The sequence below is a fragment of the Onychostoma macrolepis genome, chromosome 07 (assembly GCF_012432095.1).
Source record: "Onychostoma macrolepis isolate SWU-2019 chromosome 07, ASM1243209v1, whole genome shotgun sequence".
Classification (NCBI taxonomy): Eukaryota; Metazoa; Chordata; class Actinopteri; order Cypriniformes; family Cyprinidae; genus Onychostoma; species Onychostoma macrolepis.
In genome coordinates, this window is record NC_081161.1 from 40,601,818 (window position 1) to 40,623,951 (window position 22,134).

Below are 22,134 nucleotides of genomic sequence, written 5' to 3' on the forward strand. Positions count from 1 at the left end.
ACTAAAATATAATTATATTTTAAAAATAAATATATATTTTTAAACGCAACACTGAATTATTGAACATTTACACATTTTTGAATGATTATATTTTACGTAGGCCTATTTTCTGATTAACTAGTAAAACTACACACTCTGAATAATTATATTTTTAAGCAGTGGATTAATTAGTAAGCTACTTCTAGAAAAGTCTGTATAATAGGGCACAATGAACTGTGATAATTTGAAGGAATTTTCTGTATTGATTTTTCACAGGTTTTTAATGTCCTGGCAGAAAATTACCAGTGCCTTTTCCATTTTTCTGCGGGTACAAACTAATAACAATGTCTTATCATAAATGAACAATTATTAATGAACAATCGCAACTAGCAACTTAATTCACGTGATGTGCACTGCTAGACGTTTTCCTCTTTTGTGTCTAACACCTGTTTCACACATACTCCGTTTCCGCACCATGTTAACGGATAAGAGCGTTCACACTGCACGCGGTTGCGGTCCAGCACCGAGTCTATTTTTGCTGTGCTGCACGCGCTGGATTAAAGTGACAGCTCTTTGTTCGCGGTAAAAAAATGAACATGTATTGACACGGACATGTAGTAATTTCACAATAAATAGATATAATTAAAGTCTACTGTGTTTCACAGGCTTTTTGGCTAGGTTTAAAACAAAGAAAAGTGCACTTTTAGATAAACAAGGCAACATATGCACTTGTCCTGTGGAGGTAGAAAAGTTCTTTAAGACCCGCAGAACTGTTTTTTAATAAAGATTTAAAAGTAAAAGGCACGAGAGCCGACTGTTTCTGTCAGTACTAAGTGCTAATTTAAAATATTTGTGATAGCCTAACACAACGTAGGCTATATATACCGCACGCGGACTGCGCTGAAAACGGAGCATGTGTGAAACAGGCGTAATTCAGAGAAAATAATTTAAGTCACAGTTGCTAAAAGTTGCCAAATTAATTTTTAAAATGGCTAAATTTGTTGCTAGGTGCTTTTTGAAGAAAAGGTTGCTAGGGTAGTCTGAAAAGTTACTAAATCTAGCAACAAAATTGCTACGTTGGGAACACTTGTGTTTGTTTGTGCTGCGCCCTCTACTGTACAGATGTGAATGTACATTTCCTTCAGCCTGATGCTTATATTCATTTCGCTTTGTGAAAGGTGTAAAAGGGCTTTTACATTTGCCAAAAAGAGATTTTTTTATATTAAAAACAAAACAAGTAAATCCAACCCAGATGAGAAAAAGTAAAACACAAAAGCAAGGCACTACATTCCATAAATTTTTTAGCAAGCAACGCAATATTGTAATGCATTAATTGTAAAAGTAACTTTCCTCAACACTGAATATGAAGTGCAAATAAAACTGCTGAAGGATGAAGGAGATAAATTCAATTGTTGTGTTACATATGAATGAATAAGCCGTTTTCTTTCTTGAAAACATGAAACACACAATACTTTAAAAGGAGCTAAGGAATATGGGAATAAGAGACAGACATGAAGGACAAACCGAGACCACAAAAAGCCATAAAGAATAATTTACTAGAACAATGTTAGTACTAGGTAGGACATCTAGTGGTGAACATGTGAAGCTACAGGTGAAAAGTCACATTATCAAAACTAAATTCACTTTCAACAGACAGTCACATATACAGTATAGCTATAGATAGATCAGAGTCTGAGGGCAATTGGGTTGCTATAAGAGATATGATAATGTTGTTTACAACATCAAACCTGCAGGATTTCCATTCCTCATTGTACATAATTATAGTTTTGTCCACATATTTAGAGCAGAAATATATTTCTTAAAAAGCTTATTTATTTTAATTTGACTCAATTATCTAAATGTTTTTTGTTGTTGTTGTTTTGCTTTTTTATCACTGTAAGACAGCACAGGGACATTGATTTCCCCTGCTTTTTCCTGGAGGAACTGATCCTTCTTGTCTTTCCCTGTCTCTCTCTTACCACTTTTATTTTTATTTACCTGTATTTTCATTAGGTTAAATCTTTGTCCTCTTCTTTTTCTTCTTTTAAATCATTTTCTTTTGTTGCCTTTTGGTTTCCATCTGTATTCATGCTCAAACACTGAGAGTGAGACCACCTCGACAGGCCATTTGACTTATTGAATCTGTTGTGTTTGTTGATGAGCAGGGGCCTGTACCATGAAGCTAGATTAGCTAGCCAGGTAAATTTCAGTATAGTTTGCACCAATCCTGGGTTTTAGATACCATGAAAGTGGCTTGGCTTTTAGTGGTGTTCATTGCCATAGTAACTTACTCTCCATGGATAACCTGCTCCGGGGCAGGTTATGTTCTGAGTTTGAGATCTCAAACTGAAATTGGACCAATCAAATGTGAGCAAAGTGACATGTCTGACCCAAAAAAGTCACTCCCCTAGTTTATCTTGCTCCAAATTAAAGGTCACTAGTACTAAAAAAAAAAAAGTCTGGATTTAATGATAATTACTTATTTTATATAACTATATGATTCACATTATTATTAATCCATTACACACAAGCAATTTTAGTTTAAAAGCTATTATAGGCTAAATCATTTATTTTAAATGAATGTTAATACAGATCGTATGTAATATAAATAAATTGTAGAATCAATAGATAATGTATAGCGACAGCCTATAGCCGCTGAGAGGCCAAGCAGAAGGAAATAAATCCATGACGCATTCCTATCAGTTGCATTCTTTCTGAAGATTTATTAACACGCTGTAACAAACAACTGCATGATTAAAAAACAAAGTAGAACGGTCAATAGAAAGTTCCCCTACTCACCCCCTCTCTACACACGCATGTCAAACAGGAAACACAATCAGGTAAATATCCACCTGCACCCATGTGACCAAACACCCGGAAATACAAAATCACAATACAAAATAAAAGACAAACATTTTCTGCACTTACATTCCAGCCCCTGATTATAATCACCAACACAATCAAAATACAGACAATATAACATACACATTTCATAAATCATTTTTGTACATCATTTGTCTTTTTTTTTTTTTACAAAGTATTTAGGAAATGTGAAAATGTGTATGTTTGTGTGTACGCAGGTGTAAATGTTCGAAAGTTCAAATGTTCATATAGTTCATCCTTGTAGCTGAGTAAAGTTAATGTCCAAGTTTAGTCTAAGTCTGTAAAGTTGATCGATCATCAGTATGCAATCACGTCAAAGTCAAAAGTAGGTCAGTTGAGAGCTCTCAAAAGTCACTGTCATAATTAGTCTGTAGATTCCTCAGCTTCAAGAAGACGACAAAGTTCTGTAATTGGCCTGGTCAAACAAGTACTCATAGTCTTGATTTTAACTTGCCGATTTTTGTCCTCTATCGTTTGAATGATCTTGCCCATGATCCATGAATTACTAGGTGCATTAACGTCCACCACAAATACAACATGTCCCAACTGAAAGTTGCGTGTCTTTACCTTCCACTTTTGCTGTTCTTGTAGTAGAGTTAGATATTCACCAATCTTTTCCAAAATATATTAGCCAAGTATTGAATTTGATGCCATCTACAACAAGCGTACAAATCTTTCACAAACAATCCAGGTGGTAATGAAAGCCTTGTTTTTAGAAGGAGATGATTAAGTGTTAAAGCCGCCAAGTCATTGGGATTCAAAGAAGATCTGGTTATGGGTTGAGCGTTAATTACAGATTCTACTTCACACAAAAACATATGAAGGCCTTCTTCATCCAAGCTTTGCCCTCGAAGAATGGAATTCAGAATTTTCTTTATCGATCTGATGAGTCTTTCCCAAATCCCTCCATGGTGGGAACCGGTTGGAGGATTGAAGATCTATTTTATCTTCCTTTGAGGAAGAACATAGTTGATCTGCTTGTGGTTCCAATTCTGTATTGCTTCCTGTAATTCACGTTCAGCTCCGACAAAGTTTGTTCCATTATCTGAACGTATTTCAGCCACTTGTCCTTGTTGAGCAATGAAACGTCTTAGTGCATGAATGAATGATGCAATCGTTTCAATATGAACAGCTCTAATGGCCAAGCATGTGAAGATGACTCCGTTGTGCTTTATGATGTTCTTCCTCGCTTGATCTCAAAAGGGCCAAAACAGTCTACACACCGACACATATAAAGGATGGTTTGTCTGGTGAAACTCGATCTTGAGGCAAATCAGCCATTTGCTGATGGCCAGCAATTCCATGGAACCTTCTGTACACTACACATTTTGCAAGAATTCTTCTTATGGCTACACTAGCTCCAGGGATCCAATATCGCTGTTGAAGGGCAGCCAGCATGTAATTCCGTCCATTATGTCCCAGATCAGATTAGAAGTATGCCACTCTTTAGCCAATATGATTGGATGCTTAGATTCTTCAGATATCAGTGCTTTACCAAGACGTCCAACCTTGACAATATCAGATTGAAGTATGAGATTAAGGCTATAGAGAGGACTGTTTCGCTTGACTACTCCCTCCTTTCGTAGACTTGTCAGCTCCTCAGCAAATTTCTTCTTTTGACAGAATCAAATGATTTCCATTTAAGCCTTTTCCAATTCTTCCACTGAAAGCAAGTCGAGAAGTAATTGATGAGACATCATACAGAGTCAAATTCTTCCTTGACTTCAACCATGTTTACCAGAGCACTCCTTTTGATCTCAGGATCATGAGACAATATCAAATCTCCAATTTTTGGATCCTTTGGCCACTCTTCTGGTGGTCGAACAAGGAATGTGGGACCAGAAATCCACAACTCATTCTTCAAGAACGCATCCACTTTCAGAATTTCGGACACTCTGTTAGCCACATAGCACTTAAATCTTGAGGTCTTATTTCGAATATTTAAGTACCGAAGTGCTTTCCATCCAAAACACTGAATCCTGAAAGGGCATCTTAATTTCTTTCATCCAGATCTCGTCAATGCGGCTAGCCAGCGTAGCAGCTGTAAGTTCCAGGCAAGGGATTGTAATAGGTTTTAATGGTGTAACGCTTGCCTTGCTTGCCAGAAGAGTAGAATGTGACAGTAGTTGTTCATTATGAAGCACACTATATCCCTGCTCACTTGCATCTGAGAAATGATGCATTTGAGAAGACGTTATTTCTCCGAACCCATCAGGCTTCATGCATCTTCTGACCTCAAAACTCTCCAAATGATGAAAATCATCCAGCCAGTTCATCCAACGTTGAACATATACAGGAGGAATAACATTGTCCCATCCTAATACTTCTCTGCACAGATCTTGCAATATCCTTTTGGCAGACAAAATCACAGGTGATAGAAATCCCAAAGGATCATAAATGGAACTAACCACTGAGAGAATTCCTCTCCTAGTAAGAGGTCTGTCCTTAACTACAACTTTGAACTGAAAGACATCTGATTCAACACACCATTGCACTCCCAAAGCTCTTTCCAATGGCAAAGCATCATGATCAAAATTTGTCTCTCTGTCTTTCTCTGGGATAGCAGCTAATACAGCACGGTTGTTACTCATCCATTTTGTCAAGTTAAATCCTCCGTTGGCACACATACTAGTGAGATTCTTGTACAACTGGACAGAGTCTAATTCGGAAAGAACAGAAAGAAGACAGTCATTCACATAGAAGTTATTGAAAACAACATCCAGTGTCTTGGAATCAAATAGATCCTTTTGATCTGCTGCACATTTCCTCAGCGCAAAACTTGAACAACTTGGTGAGGATGTTGCACCAAACAAATGGACCACCATTCTGTATTCCTCTAGACTGTTGTTTATGTTACCTCCACAAGAATCTCAAGACATCGCAGTCTTCTGGATGAACTCTGACTTGATGGAACATGGATTCGATGTTGGCCATCATGGCAACAGGTTCAAGTCTAAATCGTACAAGTACAAGGACACTCAATAGTGAACTGGTTAATTCAGGACCTGACAGGAGCATACTATTCAACGATGCACCCTGAAAAGAAGCTCCACAATCGAACATGACTTGGATTTTGTGTTTTTTGGGATATATACACCGTGATGGGGTATATACCACAGACGTCCATCACATCTCTCCAGCTCAGCCACAGGTACCTTTTCTGTGTAACCCTTCTGGATATCATCCTCCATGAAGGTTGTATAATCTGCATGAAAGGAAGGATTCACTTTAAATGTTTTTTGAAGACTTTAAGCACGTTGTTCTGCAATTCTCCTATTCATTGGCATAACCACTTCAGCATTTCTGAATGGTAAACCGATGTAATAATGACCATTGATCAGTTTTGCTGAATGGGACATGAAATCCATAAATTGATGGTCTTCTTTCGACATTGCCGCCTGTTCTTCATGTACAGTCTCGGGAAAATCAGCCTTAAACTGCTGCTTCCACAATTCCTCCAACTTCATTACAGCAATCCTATTCACAGTCACAAGAAGTCGGTCAGCATCATCATCAATTTCCATTCATATTCACTCCTTTGAGTGGTCCATTAACTGTCCACCCAAACATTGTTCGTATGGCATATGGGCCATTATCTTGGCTACGTACAACCTGTCAAGGCTCCAGTGCTTCTGGAACATTAGCTCCAATTAAAAGCTCAATGTCAGCATTAATTTTTGGCAAGCACATGTGACTCAAATGAGGCCAACATTCAAGATCTTTCTGAGAAGCAATGTTCGCTGTGGTCACAGGCATGGTCTTTTGGGTATACACTTCTGGCAAAGCACAGTAATACTCTTGATTCAGCCCAGAAACTTCCAAGTCTTTCAGAACATAGCTACCAACAGATTTATCCTGACTCATAGTCCTGAGCAGAATATTCACTTTCTTTCCAGTAAGACTGAGCCTGTTCATCAAACTTTCCGTACAAAACCAAGCAGAACTCCCAGAGTCAAGAAATGCATATGTCACGACATTGTTACCCTTTTTTGATTTAACACAAACTGGAACAATAGACAAAGCACATGTCATTACCAGCCCCAGTGACGCCACTAGATTGAAGAGAGACCAAACCCCTGCCTACTGCTGGCTTGGACTCAGATTTCTTCTTGTCCAAAGAGTCTTCCTTCTCACAGAAGACTTGGGTGTTTGAGACTACATATATTACATATACTTCTCCTTTTGCAGTCCCTGCTGATGTGTCCTGTATACAAACAGCCCAAGCAAATTCCTTTTGTTTCAAAAAGTTCATCTTTTCTCTATGACTCTTCTTGACAAGTTTACTACATTCATCCAATGCATGTTCTCCATCACAGAAAAGACTAATTCTGTTTGTAGATCTCTTACTGTGATCCTTTACCTCTGGTGTAGCAGTGATAGTGGTAGCAAAACTGCTTCTCGGTTTTGACTGAATCATTCTGGCGTTCACCTTCCTACCTCCAGCAGGTGAAGTTTCCTGAATACTGCCAAACACCGGATCAGTGAGAATTTTCACTTGTCTCTCAATAATATTCACAATATCAGAAAAGGTGATTTGATTGTGGCCTTGCTCCTTCAGATCATACGCAACAACTCTCCATTTATCTTCAGTTTATAAGGAAGCTTCGAAAGGATAACTTGCATGTTAGTGGTGAGATTCAGCTCGTTCATATAGTGAACGTCATGCACAGCATTACAACAACTCCTTAGGAAGAGACCATAATCTTGTAGAGCCCTAGCGTCTTCAGATTTTATAGCCTTCCAAGAAAGAGCCTTTTCCATATAAGACGAAGCCATTTTCACCTCTTAGCCCTTTGGTAACCTTGTGAAGGGGTCATGTGCTGGCAACTTCTAACAAGTTCTTTTGGTTGTCCTCATGTATATTGCTCCAAGAAGTGCAGACAATCCCCTGGGCTGTCTGCTCCCTTTTGAACCACTTCTTCAAATGAGCGCATGAACTCATGAAAGCACAATGGGTCTCCATCAAAATAGGGAACTTCTGGGTGGAAGTGAAGACAAGGTATGCCGTTTAACCAATAAAGTGGCCATTTCATTTTGCTTATCAATAAGCTTAAGTATGTTTTCACAACTTCAACAGAGGGTGCAACATCAGATTCACAGATATATTGAGATGTTGCATCTGATTCCACAGTCCTGGGCTCAAGAGAATCAGAAGGTTGCTTATTTTGATAAAACTATTAAGTTTAAATGCAAGTTTTAATGTAGATATGTTTAGCTATGTAATGAAGTTTTGCTATGATTCATATTTCAACCCAAAACATGTTTTATATTTGCAGTAATATTGAGAAATATTATTACAATTTAAAATAAATCTTTATGACATTTAAATAGATTTTTTTAGAATTCTTTGAAAGTTCAGATTAACTTTATAACTTTAACTTTATTAATTTTATAACTTTTATTAATTTATTTGAAACAATCTTTTGTAATGTTATAAATGTCTTTAACGTCACTTTCGATCAATTTATTGTGTCCTTGATTGAAGAAAAAAAAAAGTCTTTCAAAACAAACAAAAAACAGAACCTCTCTGCGTACAAATTTGAAAACAATTCACAGCAAAATCTGCCTCAGCATCCAAATGACATCCAAATGCAACGCTGACATTGAGTTTGTTTGCTCAGAAACATTATCTAGGTCAAAACACAGTGAAACAAAAATCTTAAAGACTTTCCAACATTAAAATGACAATACCAAACCAATGATACGCAGTCAAAGGCACATATGAAAGTCATTTTAGCAAACAAATAGGATGCATACTTCCCTATTAGCTTGAACTAACTAAAAAATGCAAGAACAGAAATCTGCTGCAACTGAAAAGTGAAGATTTATTCACAAGTCTAATTTAGACATTTCAAACTTAAAAATGTAACAGAATACTGACAGATTAATTCGACTGATTTCCACTAGATTTACATGCAGAGCACATTGTGTTCTCTTTGTACGGTTCATGAAGTGCCACTAGGAGGCAGCGGATGGCTGTTAATGGCCTGCGGATATCGAGTAAACCAAATCACACAGTTTCACACACACAGACATCCGGCTGACCCCTCTCAGATCCGTGCAACCATCGCAAATATTTACACAGTAATCTGGACGCTGAATCAGTGCCTTTAAAGAATGCTTTGGAGAGTCGCCACTTATTTCCCGGAAGGCTGCTCGAGCGCTTGCTCTGCAGCTGAATCTTCCTCCTATATTTGTGACAAGCTTTGATATATCGTGTTTTTGTTCGTAAGGGGGTTCTCCGAGATGCTGCCGTGACGTATGCGGCTCTCCGCCAATCACAATCCTCAGATCAAACATAATCGACCAGCACTTGTCAGTGAGGGGAAAAAAACCCACCGCGAAATGCAGGTTCATTTCCCAGCGGCGGTGAAATAAACCGAAAGCGTTTTATATGTAGATTCTTGTGCTCCTTTGAAGGATTATATCACCATTTCTGCCTCCTGAACATTTTATTTTATTTTAATTTTTTTTTATCTCCCTTCGCGTTTCGTGTGATTTTAAGGATGTCTGTGGCGGGGTTTAAGAAGCAGCTGCACAAAGCGAGTCAGGTGAGGAGACGCCCGCGTAACGCTGTTTATCTTATTAATGCCTAAGTTCTGAGGGTCTTAACAGGTGGATGTGGAGAAAAAGCTGTCTGATTGGTTTCCGTGTTTCTAGAGGCCCGGCAGAGCGGCAGAAACGCCGCAGAGCCGCTTTACTTGCCATCTCAATATTTGTATCAACTTTGTTACATTTGTATCAGCGCTTTTGTTCATAAATCTCCGCTCACTGTGACGTAAGTTCACGTAACCATGCGTTTTAAAAAAAAAAAATAATAATATATATTTTTTTTATAAATGTTGCAAATTCTCCCTCGGCTTGCTGTTGTGAGGCCTGCTTAAATGAAACTGGTAATTGTAATCATGAATTGATGTTGAATGCATTATTATAGTAATCATAATCATCATCTGTTTATAGGGGATGCCCTGGAACTGAAATGTGGAGGTGTTATCACGACTCGTGTTGAGTGACGATGTAATTTTTGTTTTGTTTTGTTTTGATTTAAGATAGCGGTATTGTTATGATGTCACGTGTGACCAGGCGGCCTATGGCAAACCGTTTTGAAGTTTATTCCATAAAAATTGTTTATTAATATGTTACTAGTTTTAAATTACGTATTCCAATAGTGACTGATATTTATTCAGTGAGTTTCTAGGACTTATTCAGTACATGCTAGTAGTGATTCCTTCATATAGTTATACTATTCAATAGTAACATTTTATTGTAAATATCTATTATAAATATGCAATTATTGTGTTTGTAGATATCACCTGTTCTAATGTGAGTTATAAGATGACTTCCAGCTAACAAAAATATGTCCTAAGAACAAAGGTGTATGTTTGTAGAGTAATTTACAACAGCTTTGAACTTGGCTCAACCAATCAGAATCAAGGACCGGAACTATCCGTTTTATAAACATTATTTTTGAATGTTCTCTGGAACATTCCATTTTAGAATTTTGTAACGATTATGGGAACGTTACTTTTGAATTGCTTTCAACATTCTGAAAGTAGTAACAATGAAACATTGCAGACATAAAATATTCCATAGACGATATATAAATAATGTTTTTGTGCTAACGTTTTGAGGACATTATAACCAGATAATATTAGACCAGATAACTCTGAATAAACATTTTATTAGCATTACTGGAAGAAGGTTTGTTCATAACTTTGAGAGAACCTTGCCAGAACATTAGCCAAACGAGTGCGTTTTCCATTTATTACTAGTAACTTTTCTAATTTTATTATTGTGATTTTTCGTTGAACTTTAAAACTAGTTTTTGTTTTGTTACTAGTAACAACTGGATCAACAGTCTGCAAACAAAGAGATGGAAATGAACACAACAACAGCTTTGATGGGATGTGGCAGTACACAAAATCCATTTAACAACCACTGCATAGTCCCCACTCTAAAATTTATTTTCAATAATCCATTATCGTTAGATGTACATCACAATATGGAATAAAAAATTTGTCACCACTGCAGTTTCACTGCAGCTTTAATCATTACCATTATGCAAATACTGTTTACATTGTTAGTTGTATTTTTCAACATCATAGGCAAAGCACAAAATACAATATGTCATCACTTAATGCTGTAGAATTAATGATTGATGCCCATCTGTTTTGCCAAAGAAATCCCAGTTTAACAGCTGGATAAACCCCCAACAGTAGGCACATTAATACTGTAATTGTTCTACAGTTTTGCTTTTGTGTTAGTAGCCTTCTTTGTTTGGCCATTCAGAGTTTAACATCCTCTTCTTTCAATAAAGACATTCAGTGGAAGTGTAGGATGTGTTTGTTTGGGAGAACTGTCAAATCGCTCTTTAACTGATTAATGTTTTGCCATATCTCAGGTAGTAGGTGGTTCTGCATCATTACGCTTTAATGATGTAGCTTCAGCTGTACACTTCAAATTATAGTGGTCTGATAGTTTACTGTAATTCATGTAATTTACAACTGCATTCATCAGAGACTATAAAATAAGATGCAATGCATAACTCTTCACAATCTGCATAGTGAATAATTAGCCCTACTTGATCTGAAATCTGTATTGTATGGCACAAAAACGGAGACCAAGGAATCAGATTAGTATTACATTTATGAACTAATTTGTTTTACATCTTCTGAAGAAGGCTTGTTTGTGTAAAACTCATTGGCATGTTGCTAAAGTTGAAATTTAAATAGATTACCAGGGTGTTGCTATGCAGTTTCTAAGGATTTTAAAGTGTTGATTTGGTGTCTCTATGACTTTCTGGTCTTTATATGGATCAGGTCATTCCTTTTTGGCCACTAGTTTTATGTTTTAGCAATAAAAAAAGTGATATTGTCCCAAAATGTAAATGATTTTCATATGTGTGGTATGGTTTCTGCGGTTTCTTAAATTACCCTTCAACAAATTAAGGCCATAAAAATATTATCCCATAATCTATTCTAGATAATAGTAATTCCAGTCAAACTGAACAAAACCAAAAATGTATTTTTTATATTATCTCACACACACCAGAATCATTCCAGATCCTTTAGATTCACAAGTTGGTGCTTCTTCTCTTCAGTTCACCCACTCATTTTCTACAGGGTTCAGGTCAGAGGACTGGAGATTGGTTTTGTGCTCAGTGACCCATTTGTGTGTTGTTTTTGAGGTTTGTGTTTGGATTATTGTACGGTTGGAAGATCCAAACATGGCCCATTATAAGATTTCTAACAGAGTCAGTCACTTATTGATTTATTATCTGTTGGAATTTGATAGAATCCATGATGCCATGTGTCTAAACAAGATATTCAGGACCTCCAGCAGAAATATAGGCCCACAACATCAAAAATACAGCAGTATATTTCATTGTACACATGGGGTACTTTTTATCCCTGTGTTCACCAAACCCATGTTGAGTGTTTGCTGCTAAAAAGCTCATTTTTTAGTTTCATCTGACCATAGAAGCCAGTCCCATTTGAAGTTCCAGTCGTGTCTGATAACTGAATATGCTGGAGTTTGTTTTTTGGTGAAAGCTTTTTCTTTTCTTGATTTTCTTGAAACTCTCCTTCTCAACATGCATTAGGATATAGATGCACGTCCTCTTCCAGGCAGATTCATAACATTTTCTGTTGATTGGAAATTCTTAATTATTGACCAGATGGTGGAATGTGGAATTTTTGCTCTGCCTCTTTTGTTAAAGCCACTTTCTAATTTGCGAAGCTCAATTATCTTTTGCTGCACATCAGAAATATATTCTTTGGTTTTTCTCGTGATGGGTGATTAATTTGGAATTTGGCCTTTGTTTTGTTTTCCCTCCTATTTATATTTCTGTGAAACAGGAAGCCATGGCTGGATAATTTCATGTTCATAATCACCCTGGAGTGCTCAAAATTGTGAATATGAATGGGAATATATTTCAGAGATATTTTACTCATAAGAATATCTAGGGGGTACCAGTAATTGTGTCCAACATGTATTTGAGAAAAAACATTTATTTCATAATGATGAAATAAATTATGATTTTAAATAAAAGATAAAAAGGATTTACAATGCACATTTATTTTTACATGTGTATATATATATTTTGACATGCACCCTCACCAAAGCTTATCTCCTAGTGTGGCAGTTGTTTTTCATTTTATTGTTTTGTAACCCCATGCTGTGCTCACTAGAAGGTCTGCAGTTAGTTTTTAAAAAATATTATGGTAGTACGCTTGTTTTGGTGGATATTTTCCATTGTCTGTCTAAATGGCTCAACAATAATGTTTTGTTTCCTGCTGCAGTAGTTCAAATTTTTACTTGCTCTGTTGACATTTCCATGGACCCTAAGGCAATCTGATTATTTTTTGCTCATTTTACAACTTATTTTCAGTTAAAGTGACATATATAAAGTGTATTTTAAATGAACGTTTTAAGATTTCATGAGTAAGCCTAATCAGACCTGTTATTTTACACTGATTGAGTAAAGTCAAGAGATCACATGACCGACCTAAATACTCATTTTAAAACAGGAACCCTCCTATAATTGGACACTTCCACTAGTTAAATAAATCATGGCTGACCTTGTATAGTGCATTTCTACAAAGGCATCAGTAGCTGTTGCATTCACATTGCTGTTATTTATGTGCACGTTTAAATTTATATGGTGCATTTAAACACTTTTAATGCAGTGATGCAGATGAACAGCATGCGTGAATGGGTGCCGTCAGAATGTGAGTCCAAACAGCTGATAAAAACAGCACAACAATCCACAAGCAGGCTAATCCACACCACTCTGAATGAAAATCTGCATGTTTCTTTATTAGGTGAACTATTCCTCTAACACAGACTCTCACAATATAGAAAGCTGTTGGTGTATGGAATATAGTTCACTTATTAGACTTTAATGTCATTTGATTGGGATAATCAGATATATCATCTTATATCTTGTTTATTCTAGCACATAGTCTGTTTGCACACTTGCTGCTCATATACAATAAAACTAAAAATGTTTTAGTCAATGTTTTAGAGCATACAGTCTACAGATGACCAGTGCAGTAGTGCTGGTTATTGAATATGGACGGAAGCAGCACATTTCAACCACCTACTATTTTTTGATAGTTGAAATGCAAGAGTATGCAAATGCATGACATGAAATTCAGATATTCAGCATAGATGCTGCTCACTGTCAACCTGTTAGTTTGGAGGCGTAAGCCATCATTTAAATTATGGACATAAGTGGTGTTGAAAATTGTATTTTTAATAAAATTTTGGTTATTACACAGGTTTTGTTCCCTGCATGCACTGCCTTTGTTGGCTCTTCAATGGTCTATTTCTAATACAAAGTTCACTGCTTGTTATTAGTTGACATCATTGTGTAAACATATTTGTATGGCTGATAAGAGCTGGGCAGGCAAGAGCTTGTTTATAATCTTGTCCTATTTTCCCAAAGGCTCTGTTCTCACTGTATGCAACTCGGTGTGTCAGTGTTAATTCACTGTGCGAATTAAATGCATCTGGTGTCAGTGGCTCTTTTTAAGACAGAGATTGCGCAGGAAAGCTCAACTGAACTCTCAAGAATGAATACGGGATGTTTTAGGTGGGATTTTCCCACATAAGCAGCACACCAGGATCAGAGTAACTTAGTAACCAGGTGTCAACATGGATCAGGGCTAGGTGTGATAGCATGAGTCATGTGAACCCGGCGAAATGATTCATTGCTGTTTTATACACAAGTTACTGTAAGTGCAAAGGGTTTTCTTTCTTTAAGGAAACCATCCTTTTTACACATGCAGGTATTATACAGAAAAAAGAGCAACTGACAGATGGTTTGATAGATAACAGTCCACTGGAGACTATTCAGAAGTTGTATGAATCTATTGAGAAAAGGTTAAAAACTGGTAAATGGTGGCAAAACACCTTAATTATATTGCCTATATTCCAGCTGTACACATTATTTTGTCCAACTCTTGTTTTGGCTCCTTACATTATGCTTAATACTATAACTGTATGACTATAGTCCATTACACTGTTTTGTTTAAGGTTCATTTCTCAATTTGGAACAGATAGACAGATTTGACAGAAAATCTAGTGGCCGCTTCTTTATGCTTTTATGTATTTTGCAGATACTTTTATCTAGAGCAAATTCGAGGTAAATGTTTTATCTTTTCATGCATTTCCTGAAATTAAACCCATGACAATGGCATTGCTACTGCCAATTTGTAAAGTTTGAACAGTTTGAGCCTAAAGCCCAAGTATAATTTTTATTTTATTTTTTTCAAAAATATAATCTATTTGATAGCATGCATGACCACAGGTGCTCGACAAATGAGTTATCCTTAAATTATATCCTTAAAGTACTCTTTGGGCTAAATGGTGTGTAATGGCCTTTTCATGATTATCTGGCATGCATTTTTTAAAAGGTTTTGAATAGAAATATATTTGAAACATTTTTGAAATTGAAATAATTGTATTAAAAATTACTTTATTTGGCATTGAAAACTTGCAATTGCAAAGAAAGAACAAACAAAAATGGTTTCATGATCACCCTAGATATGCTTTGTTTTCTTGAGTTTGGTCATTTTTCTCTATATGCAGCCAGCAGACAACTAAACTGCAAATTACAGAGAGTAGTGTTAAAGCATTATTTTTTTTCAGCGCAAATTAAAATCAGAAACCAACTGTGAAATCAGGGCCTCACGCTATGCAGAGAAAAGAGAATGTGCGATTTATGCGAAAACAGCAGTTCCTCTTCACAGAAATCAGACTAACCGGCAGATGTGTTTACACAAGACTTCAGCTCACTTACAGCCACATTTATTATTGATTATGTGTCATCGATCCGAGCGCCCACTCCTGTAGAGGAACATCACTGTGACTAGGCTGATCTCTGTTTATTACTCACATTAGCTAGTGCTCCCACGGTCAGTTGGCACAGTAATGGTTTTACTGCAGATGGTTGGGAGCAGACGCTACTAAAGTTATTCTAGTGCACAAAGGAATGTAAACCACTTAAATGGTTCTTCAGCTCTTCAGTCTGGTATCATCACGAGCATAAGACTTTTTTAAAACTGCGGACTATATGACTGAATCTCAATTTGCATTTTAGGATTAGTGTGTCCCAGATGTTTTGAAGTACACTGATGGATTTTTAAATCTTTTTACTTGGTTTTTCAAATGTTATTTTCCATAATCTGTCTCTTGACTTTTTCAAGTGTGTTTTTTTTTTTTCACCCTTATGCCTTTTCTTTATTATGACTTTTATTGTGATACTGGCTATTATTATGGCCATTTTTTTTCACAGAAAAAGTTTCTTGTGGCTTCAGAAGACTTGGAATGAGAACACAACTAGTTTTATAATATTTTATGGTTCTTTTGTACCTTTTTTGAAGCTTGAAAGTGTCAGTCAAGTTTTGTTAAGTAATAATACTTTAATTTTGGAGTAGCCTAATTCATTTAGCTATATGCTGAGGCTTACATGCAAATGTAATGCAATCGATGTGAGGACAATCAATGATATTTCATGAAGTCATATATATGTAATAGCTTTTCTGGATTGTCTGATTGTGCTGTAGCTGTTACGTTCTCATTCTCAAAATTTAGTTTTGGCACGATGATTACGTGTTAGGATAGAAGTCTCCTCCCCAATTACAATCCAACACATCTCTGTGAAAATAAGGCAGGGCGTTCCCAGTCGTGGTAGAGCGTTTCTTCTCTTCCCGTCCTCTCTCATTCAGGAAGTTCTGATTGGACAGAGCCGTAATATTAATTATTTATGTGAAACACTATTGTTGAAATGTTGCTGCCAATACCACAGGAAATATTTCATGAGCGTCCTTTATCTGTCTGTCAAAATATCTATCTATCTATCTATCTATCTATCTATCTATCTATCTATCTATCTATCTATCTATCTATCTATCTATCTATCTATCTGTCTGGGTAGATACATAGTATACTATACAAAAGCAGTATTTAAATATACAGTTTAAGATGGTTCACTATGCTTTTTGTCTGGGACACCCTGGTGGTGTAAAAAAAAGCGTTTCACCTCAAGCACCCTGATGTAATGTTACTTCACTCTCTCAGATGGCAGTTATATGAACTTTCCCACCCGAGGGGAAGAGGCCTTCTCAGCGTTTCACTCTGCCAGGCTGTTTAAGTGACTGTTAACTGTGATGTTAAAAGCTCGTCTTTTCCTGAGGTGCTGCGCCTGATGGATGGGTTCATTTCAAGTTTTTGGCTTTCTATCTCGTAGGCCTGGAAGAAAGAAATGTCCTGGCATCAGTTGCGAAGGTTAACAGAGCGAAACAAAACAGGCTTTCCTCAGAGAGGGCACAATTTTCTTATATTCAGAGTTTTGAATTAGGATTGGATTTCTGTTAATAGAGAGGCAAATGTCAAAACTCATTTTCCAATTTTTTCATAGTTTGTTTCAGATGGAGGTCTCATTGAAAGATCTTGCATCACATATTTTTTCAGAATTCAGCAGAAAATCTTGCTATAATTCATCTAAAACATGAAAAAACAAGGCCTATTTGACATACGTGCATAGTTGTTACTGGGTATGGACAAACTGTCAACTATTCTGCTAGTAGTGGCTAGTAGTTTAATGTGTATTTATTTATTTAAGCATTATTGCATTTAAAATGAGATGCAGTTTCTCTGAGAGTGTTTTAACATGCTGATAATATGTTCTATTTTAGCATACTAAAAATCAGTATGATTAGACGTCAAATGATCTCTTGTAAAGCACTGCTTGTGTACAAATCTGCAATGTTCCTGTAATTATTTTGAATCCACAGCTCATGTATGAGGTGTTGTGGAGAGATTAAAAGACAGCATTTTGCTTTGTGGTGTGTTTTCTTGCTCACGGGTGTCTGCCAGTAAATGGTTTCAGTAGGAAAAAAAGCCAGACAACTTTGATGTTTTACATTCACAATGTTTTTAATGTAACCGCTAGTCCATTAGTCTAAATACTTGGGTTACATTGAAGTTCATCATGTGCCACTCAGTATTGTAGACTTTCTCATGAGAGCTTTGAAAGTTTTGTGCAATAAAAGGTTATACTACTTTCACAACTTTGGGGTCAGTAAGATTTATTTATTTATTTTATATTTACATAATTATTATATATAAATAAATAAATATATATAAAATATTTAAATAAATACATTTTATTCAACAAGGACATGTTAAATTGATCAGAAGTGACACGTATAATGTTACACAAGATTTCCATTTCAAATAAATGCAGTTCTTTTGAACTTTATCAAAGAATCCTGAAAACAATGCATCACTGCTTTCACAAAAATATGACGCAGCACAACTCTATCCAACATTGATAATAATAGGAAATGTTTCTTGAGCAGAAAATCAGCATATTAGCATGATTTCTGAAGGATCATGTGACTCTGAAGACTGGAGTAATGATGCTGAAAATTCAGCTTTGATCACAGGAATAAATTACATTTAAAAATATATTCAAATAGAAAACTGTTATTTTGCATTTTAATAATATTTCACAATATTGCAGTTTTTACTGTATTTCTGATCAAAGAACCATAAGATAATTTTTCAAAAACATTTAAATCTTAATTTGTTGAATCTAGCCTAGTTTTCAGTCAATTATGAAAATGTGTAGTTGCACATCTCTAGTTTTTGCTACATGCTGATTTCAGTGTGAAATGTTTTCAAGTTGAACAAAATTCAAGTCACGCAATTCTGTTTTCATGATCAATCATCTCTGGTACTTGTGGGCGTCCCTGCTAGTTGGCATGTTATTCTGAAACGGGTGACATTTAGGAGTCTGTAGAGCGTTCCTGTTTTTGTGACCTTTTATTGAAACTGCATTGATGAATCAGTTCTTGAAAAGCTAGAATAGGAAACCGATCCCACCCATGAAAACACACACACACACACACACCATTGTTGTTGTTATTTTTATTGTTTTGTTGATTTTTACCCGTAAAGGAAAGGGTCTCATCGGTCAGAACTGTTCCATTGATCATGCCGCATTGTCTTTATTCTCTGGGGAGGAAGAAGGTCAGAGCGCTCATGTTGTGAAACTCTTTCACAAGCCGCTGTATTTTTACTCCGGTACCCTGCAGGAAATTACACTTCTGAGAGAACATTGAGTCTGTGACTGTCTTTTCTCAGATGTTTGATGAACGGACCTGTCCATTGAAGTACAGTTTTCTTCATTCAACTACTTTGCCTTGGATTTGTTTCTTTTAAAGATGACATTAAATGAAAAGTACTGAAAATAGACAGATAAGCTACTTAGTCTTATTCTTGTTAAGCACAACTCTTCTGTGCACATAAAAAAAAATATATATATATATATATATATATATATATATATATTTGTAAACTTTCAGAAAATTTAATCTACCTCTAAAATGAAGTTATTTTGGTATTAGACTGAAAAAATTTAACATTTTAAAATGATTGGTTTTATTCAAGTCAAAACTATTATTTAACATCGCTGAACCAACCTATGCACATCACTTTACACCAACATTAATTCATTTCATGGATTAAATTGGGTAGAAATAGCTCTTTAAAGTAATAATTGCAGGTTAACAGTTTTTACAGTGTAGTTAAATAATATTATAGCATTTTTTGGAATTAGCTATTATTTTATTTACATTTTTTAATTTAAAAAAATATATTTTTAAATTTATTTTAAATATTTTTGTATAGGGTTCATCTTTGTCATTTTTAAAAAATATATTTTTATTTAGTTTTTAGCTTTTTTATTTTTACTACGTCAAGTCACCAATTCAATTTTTTATTTAAGTTTTATATCTTATATTTATATTTTATCTTATTTCAGATTTATTTCAATTAAAAAATGTTTTTTAATAGTTAACGAGAACAACAATGGATGACATAACCAAGACTGCGTGGGCGGGGAAAACTAATATTAAATACTGAATATTCACTCAGAAATGTTACATTCCAGAAATTCATATTCAATAATTCAACATAAATTGGAAATGTGAGCAATTTATCAGTGCACATTATTCTACAGGAAAATATTTGTTTGTCTTTCATCAAAATACAATAACCTTTAATATCAAAATGTCATTTTTGAACTGAATTTGCTGTTTCACTTGATAATGGATCATGAGTGCCATTTGACGTTCACTGTAAGATGTGACTCCAGGCAGCATGTTATTAGTAAATGAGTCAGGTTGATGCTTTCCTCGAGAGGAGAGTCACACCACGCTGACGTCAAGTTGATTTCACACTCTCTGTTCGTCTCTCATCGTGTGCAGTGATAATAAAGCACTACTGGATCCGTAATGGAGTCACGGTTTCCTGCTGCCTTGAGTGACGGTTATTATCACAGACACAGCTGTGTTCAGTCATCATTATCACCGCTAGACTCCCACAAGCCTGGCGTTTCGATTGTATCTGTAATGGATTGTAGTGAAACTCAGCCTCAGGATACAAAGCTCACTTCATTCCTTCACTGACAAACGTCAACAAGGAATTAAAGGAATATTGCAGGTTTTTTTCTCCCTTGTGGTTTATAGATTACATATTGTACATGTTATTAATATGCTATGGTAAACACACCTGCCTTTTGTTTATACAAACTGATGCACGATTCAAATGTATTGTCTGTGCAATAAATAACCATTCAATACAACTTTTTTAATGTAATGCTGCATTAAATTCAGAAACGGTATGGTACTGTTTTTTTTTTTAAGTTTTAAAAAAGAGATTGACTGGACTGACAGTCAATTTGAATCCATCTTGTGTTGACAGTTTATGCAATAAATGTTTGACATGACAGTACATGTTGATAATATTACAGCAAGGAAAATGGAAGCAGAGTCAGACTGCACTAAAATGTATGTTTAACAGATGAATCCCAATGTAATGAATCCAAATCCAAATGTATTTATTTATTTATGTGTTTGTTTGTTTGTTTGTTTAATTTGTATGGATTGACTGTTTGATTGCAGTCCTATGCGGTTTTATTTTGGTACCTTGTCAGTGAAGTACACTGTATTTAATTATAATTTTAAAATAGTGTCGTGACTCGTGGCTCTTAATTGGATTGTGAAACTCGTAAGTCAGCCAAACCGTTCTGAAAAAGTAGTTTTTTAAGAGTAGAACCAATTACATTTTGTTGGAGGATTGCACAGACAAACATTTGTTTCTGTGAAATTTCATGCAGTGTTTGTGCACGATTAAACCAGCAATGAGCATTAAAAAATGTAAGGTCGATTTTCATATCAGGCTGACTTTAATCATGCATTCAAATATTCTTTTCTATTTATATCTAATTCATATCGTAGTGTCCTTCTGCTTCAAGGTTTGTCAAATATTATCATTGAGCAGTGCAAGTCACAAGCAATACTGCCATATGAGGCTAATTTCTTTTGTGTGATATGGCTAAATTTAGCCTGACCTAGTTGGTTGCTAGTAAGTGGAGTTCGAGGAAGCCACAGAGACTGATGTTATCATGGGTATCTTGGGTAAGAAGTAAGATCCTTATTTCAGGGAGTCACCAGCTGTTAAGTTATTTAGTATCAAAATTGTCAGGCCTCTAGATATTTTCCATGCTTAATTTTTTAGTGTGTGATCTTAAACCATGTCATTCTCGTGAAGTTTATAAAATGTCTACAGATGGTCTCCACTAGAAATCCACTTTGGTATAAAAGGGGGAAAAATTGCATTTGTCAAGCCATTTGATGGGGTATTTTTAATTTTATTAAAAGTGTCATTATAAATATATTAATGCATACATTTGGTAATTTTATGTAATATTTTGCATTTTATATTAAATATAATAATTTAATATTTATTTATAATACATATTTTAGTATATTAAGATATTATATTTAATACAAAACATTAAATACAATTTAAATACAGTAAAACTAATATTGGGAAATATTACAATTTTAAATAACTTTTCTCTATTTTAATATATTTTTAAAATGTCATTTATTCCTGTGATGGCAAATCATTTTTTGTATCTCATTTTTCTACATTTGTTTTGCCTGTTTTTTCAGGTAGAACTGAAACATTATGTGCAGTACATTAAAATACATACAGAATCACTTTTTTAACTACTCAAGCCAAACATTTCGAATATTTTCTTGATGTCTGACATTATCATTCATAATTTTCCTTTTAGAATCAAATGGCTGCAAATGTCCTGTGTTCTCGCACGACTGTGTGTCAGGCGCTTTGATGTGTGTTTCGTTTCATCCTGTACTCTTGAGATGTGTGTAATGGCCTTACATAAAGAAC

At 35.4% G+C, this 22,134-nt stretch overlaps 1 protein-coding gene and 1 long non-coding RNA gene across 3 annotated transcripts in view; both read left to right on the forward strand.

The window, feature by feature from the left end:
- The first annotated feature begins 8,939 nt into the window (after nt 1-8,939).
- Nucleotides 8,940-22,134, forward strand: part of sh3gl3a (SH3-domain GRB2-like 3a) — a 29,222-nt gene continuing 16,027 nt past the window's right edge. Inside the window, exon 1 of one of the 2 annotated variants that reach the window (XM_058783473.1) lies at nt 8,940-9,413. In XM_058783473.1, the coding sequence (XP_058639456.1) occupies nt 9,369-9,413 (45 nt within the window). In that variant the 5' untranslated portion in view covers nt 8,940-9,368. The remainder of the gene's footprint in view (nt 9,414-22,134) is intronic. The other variant, XM_058783472.1, reaches the window with a different exon arrangement.
- Nucleotides 9,518-11,182, forward strand: LOC131544936 (uncharacterized). Its single transcript, XR_009272274.1, has 3 exons — nt 9,518-9,640; nt 9,823-9,879; nt 10,703-11,182. It is a non-coding gene; the product is annotated as an uncharacterized LOC131544936 (long non-coding RNA).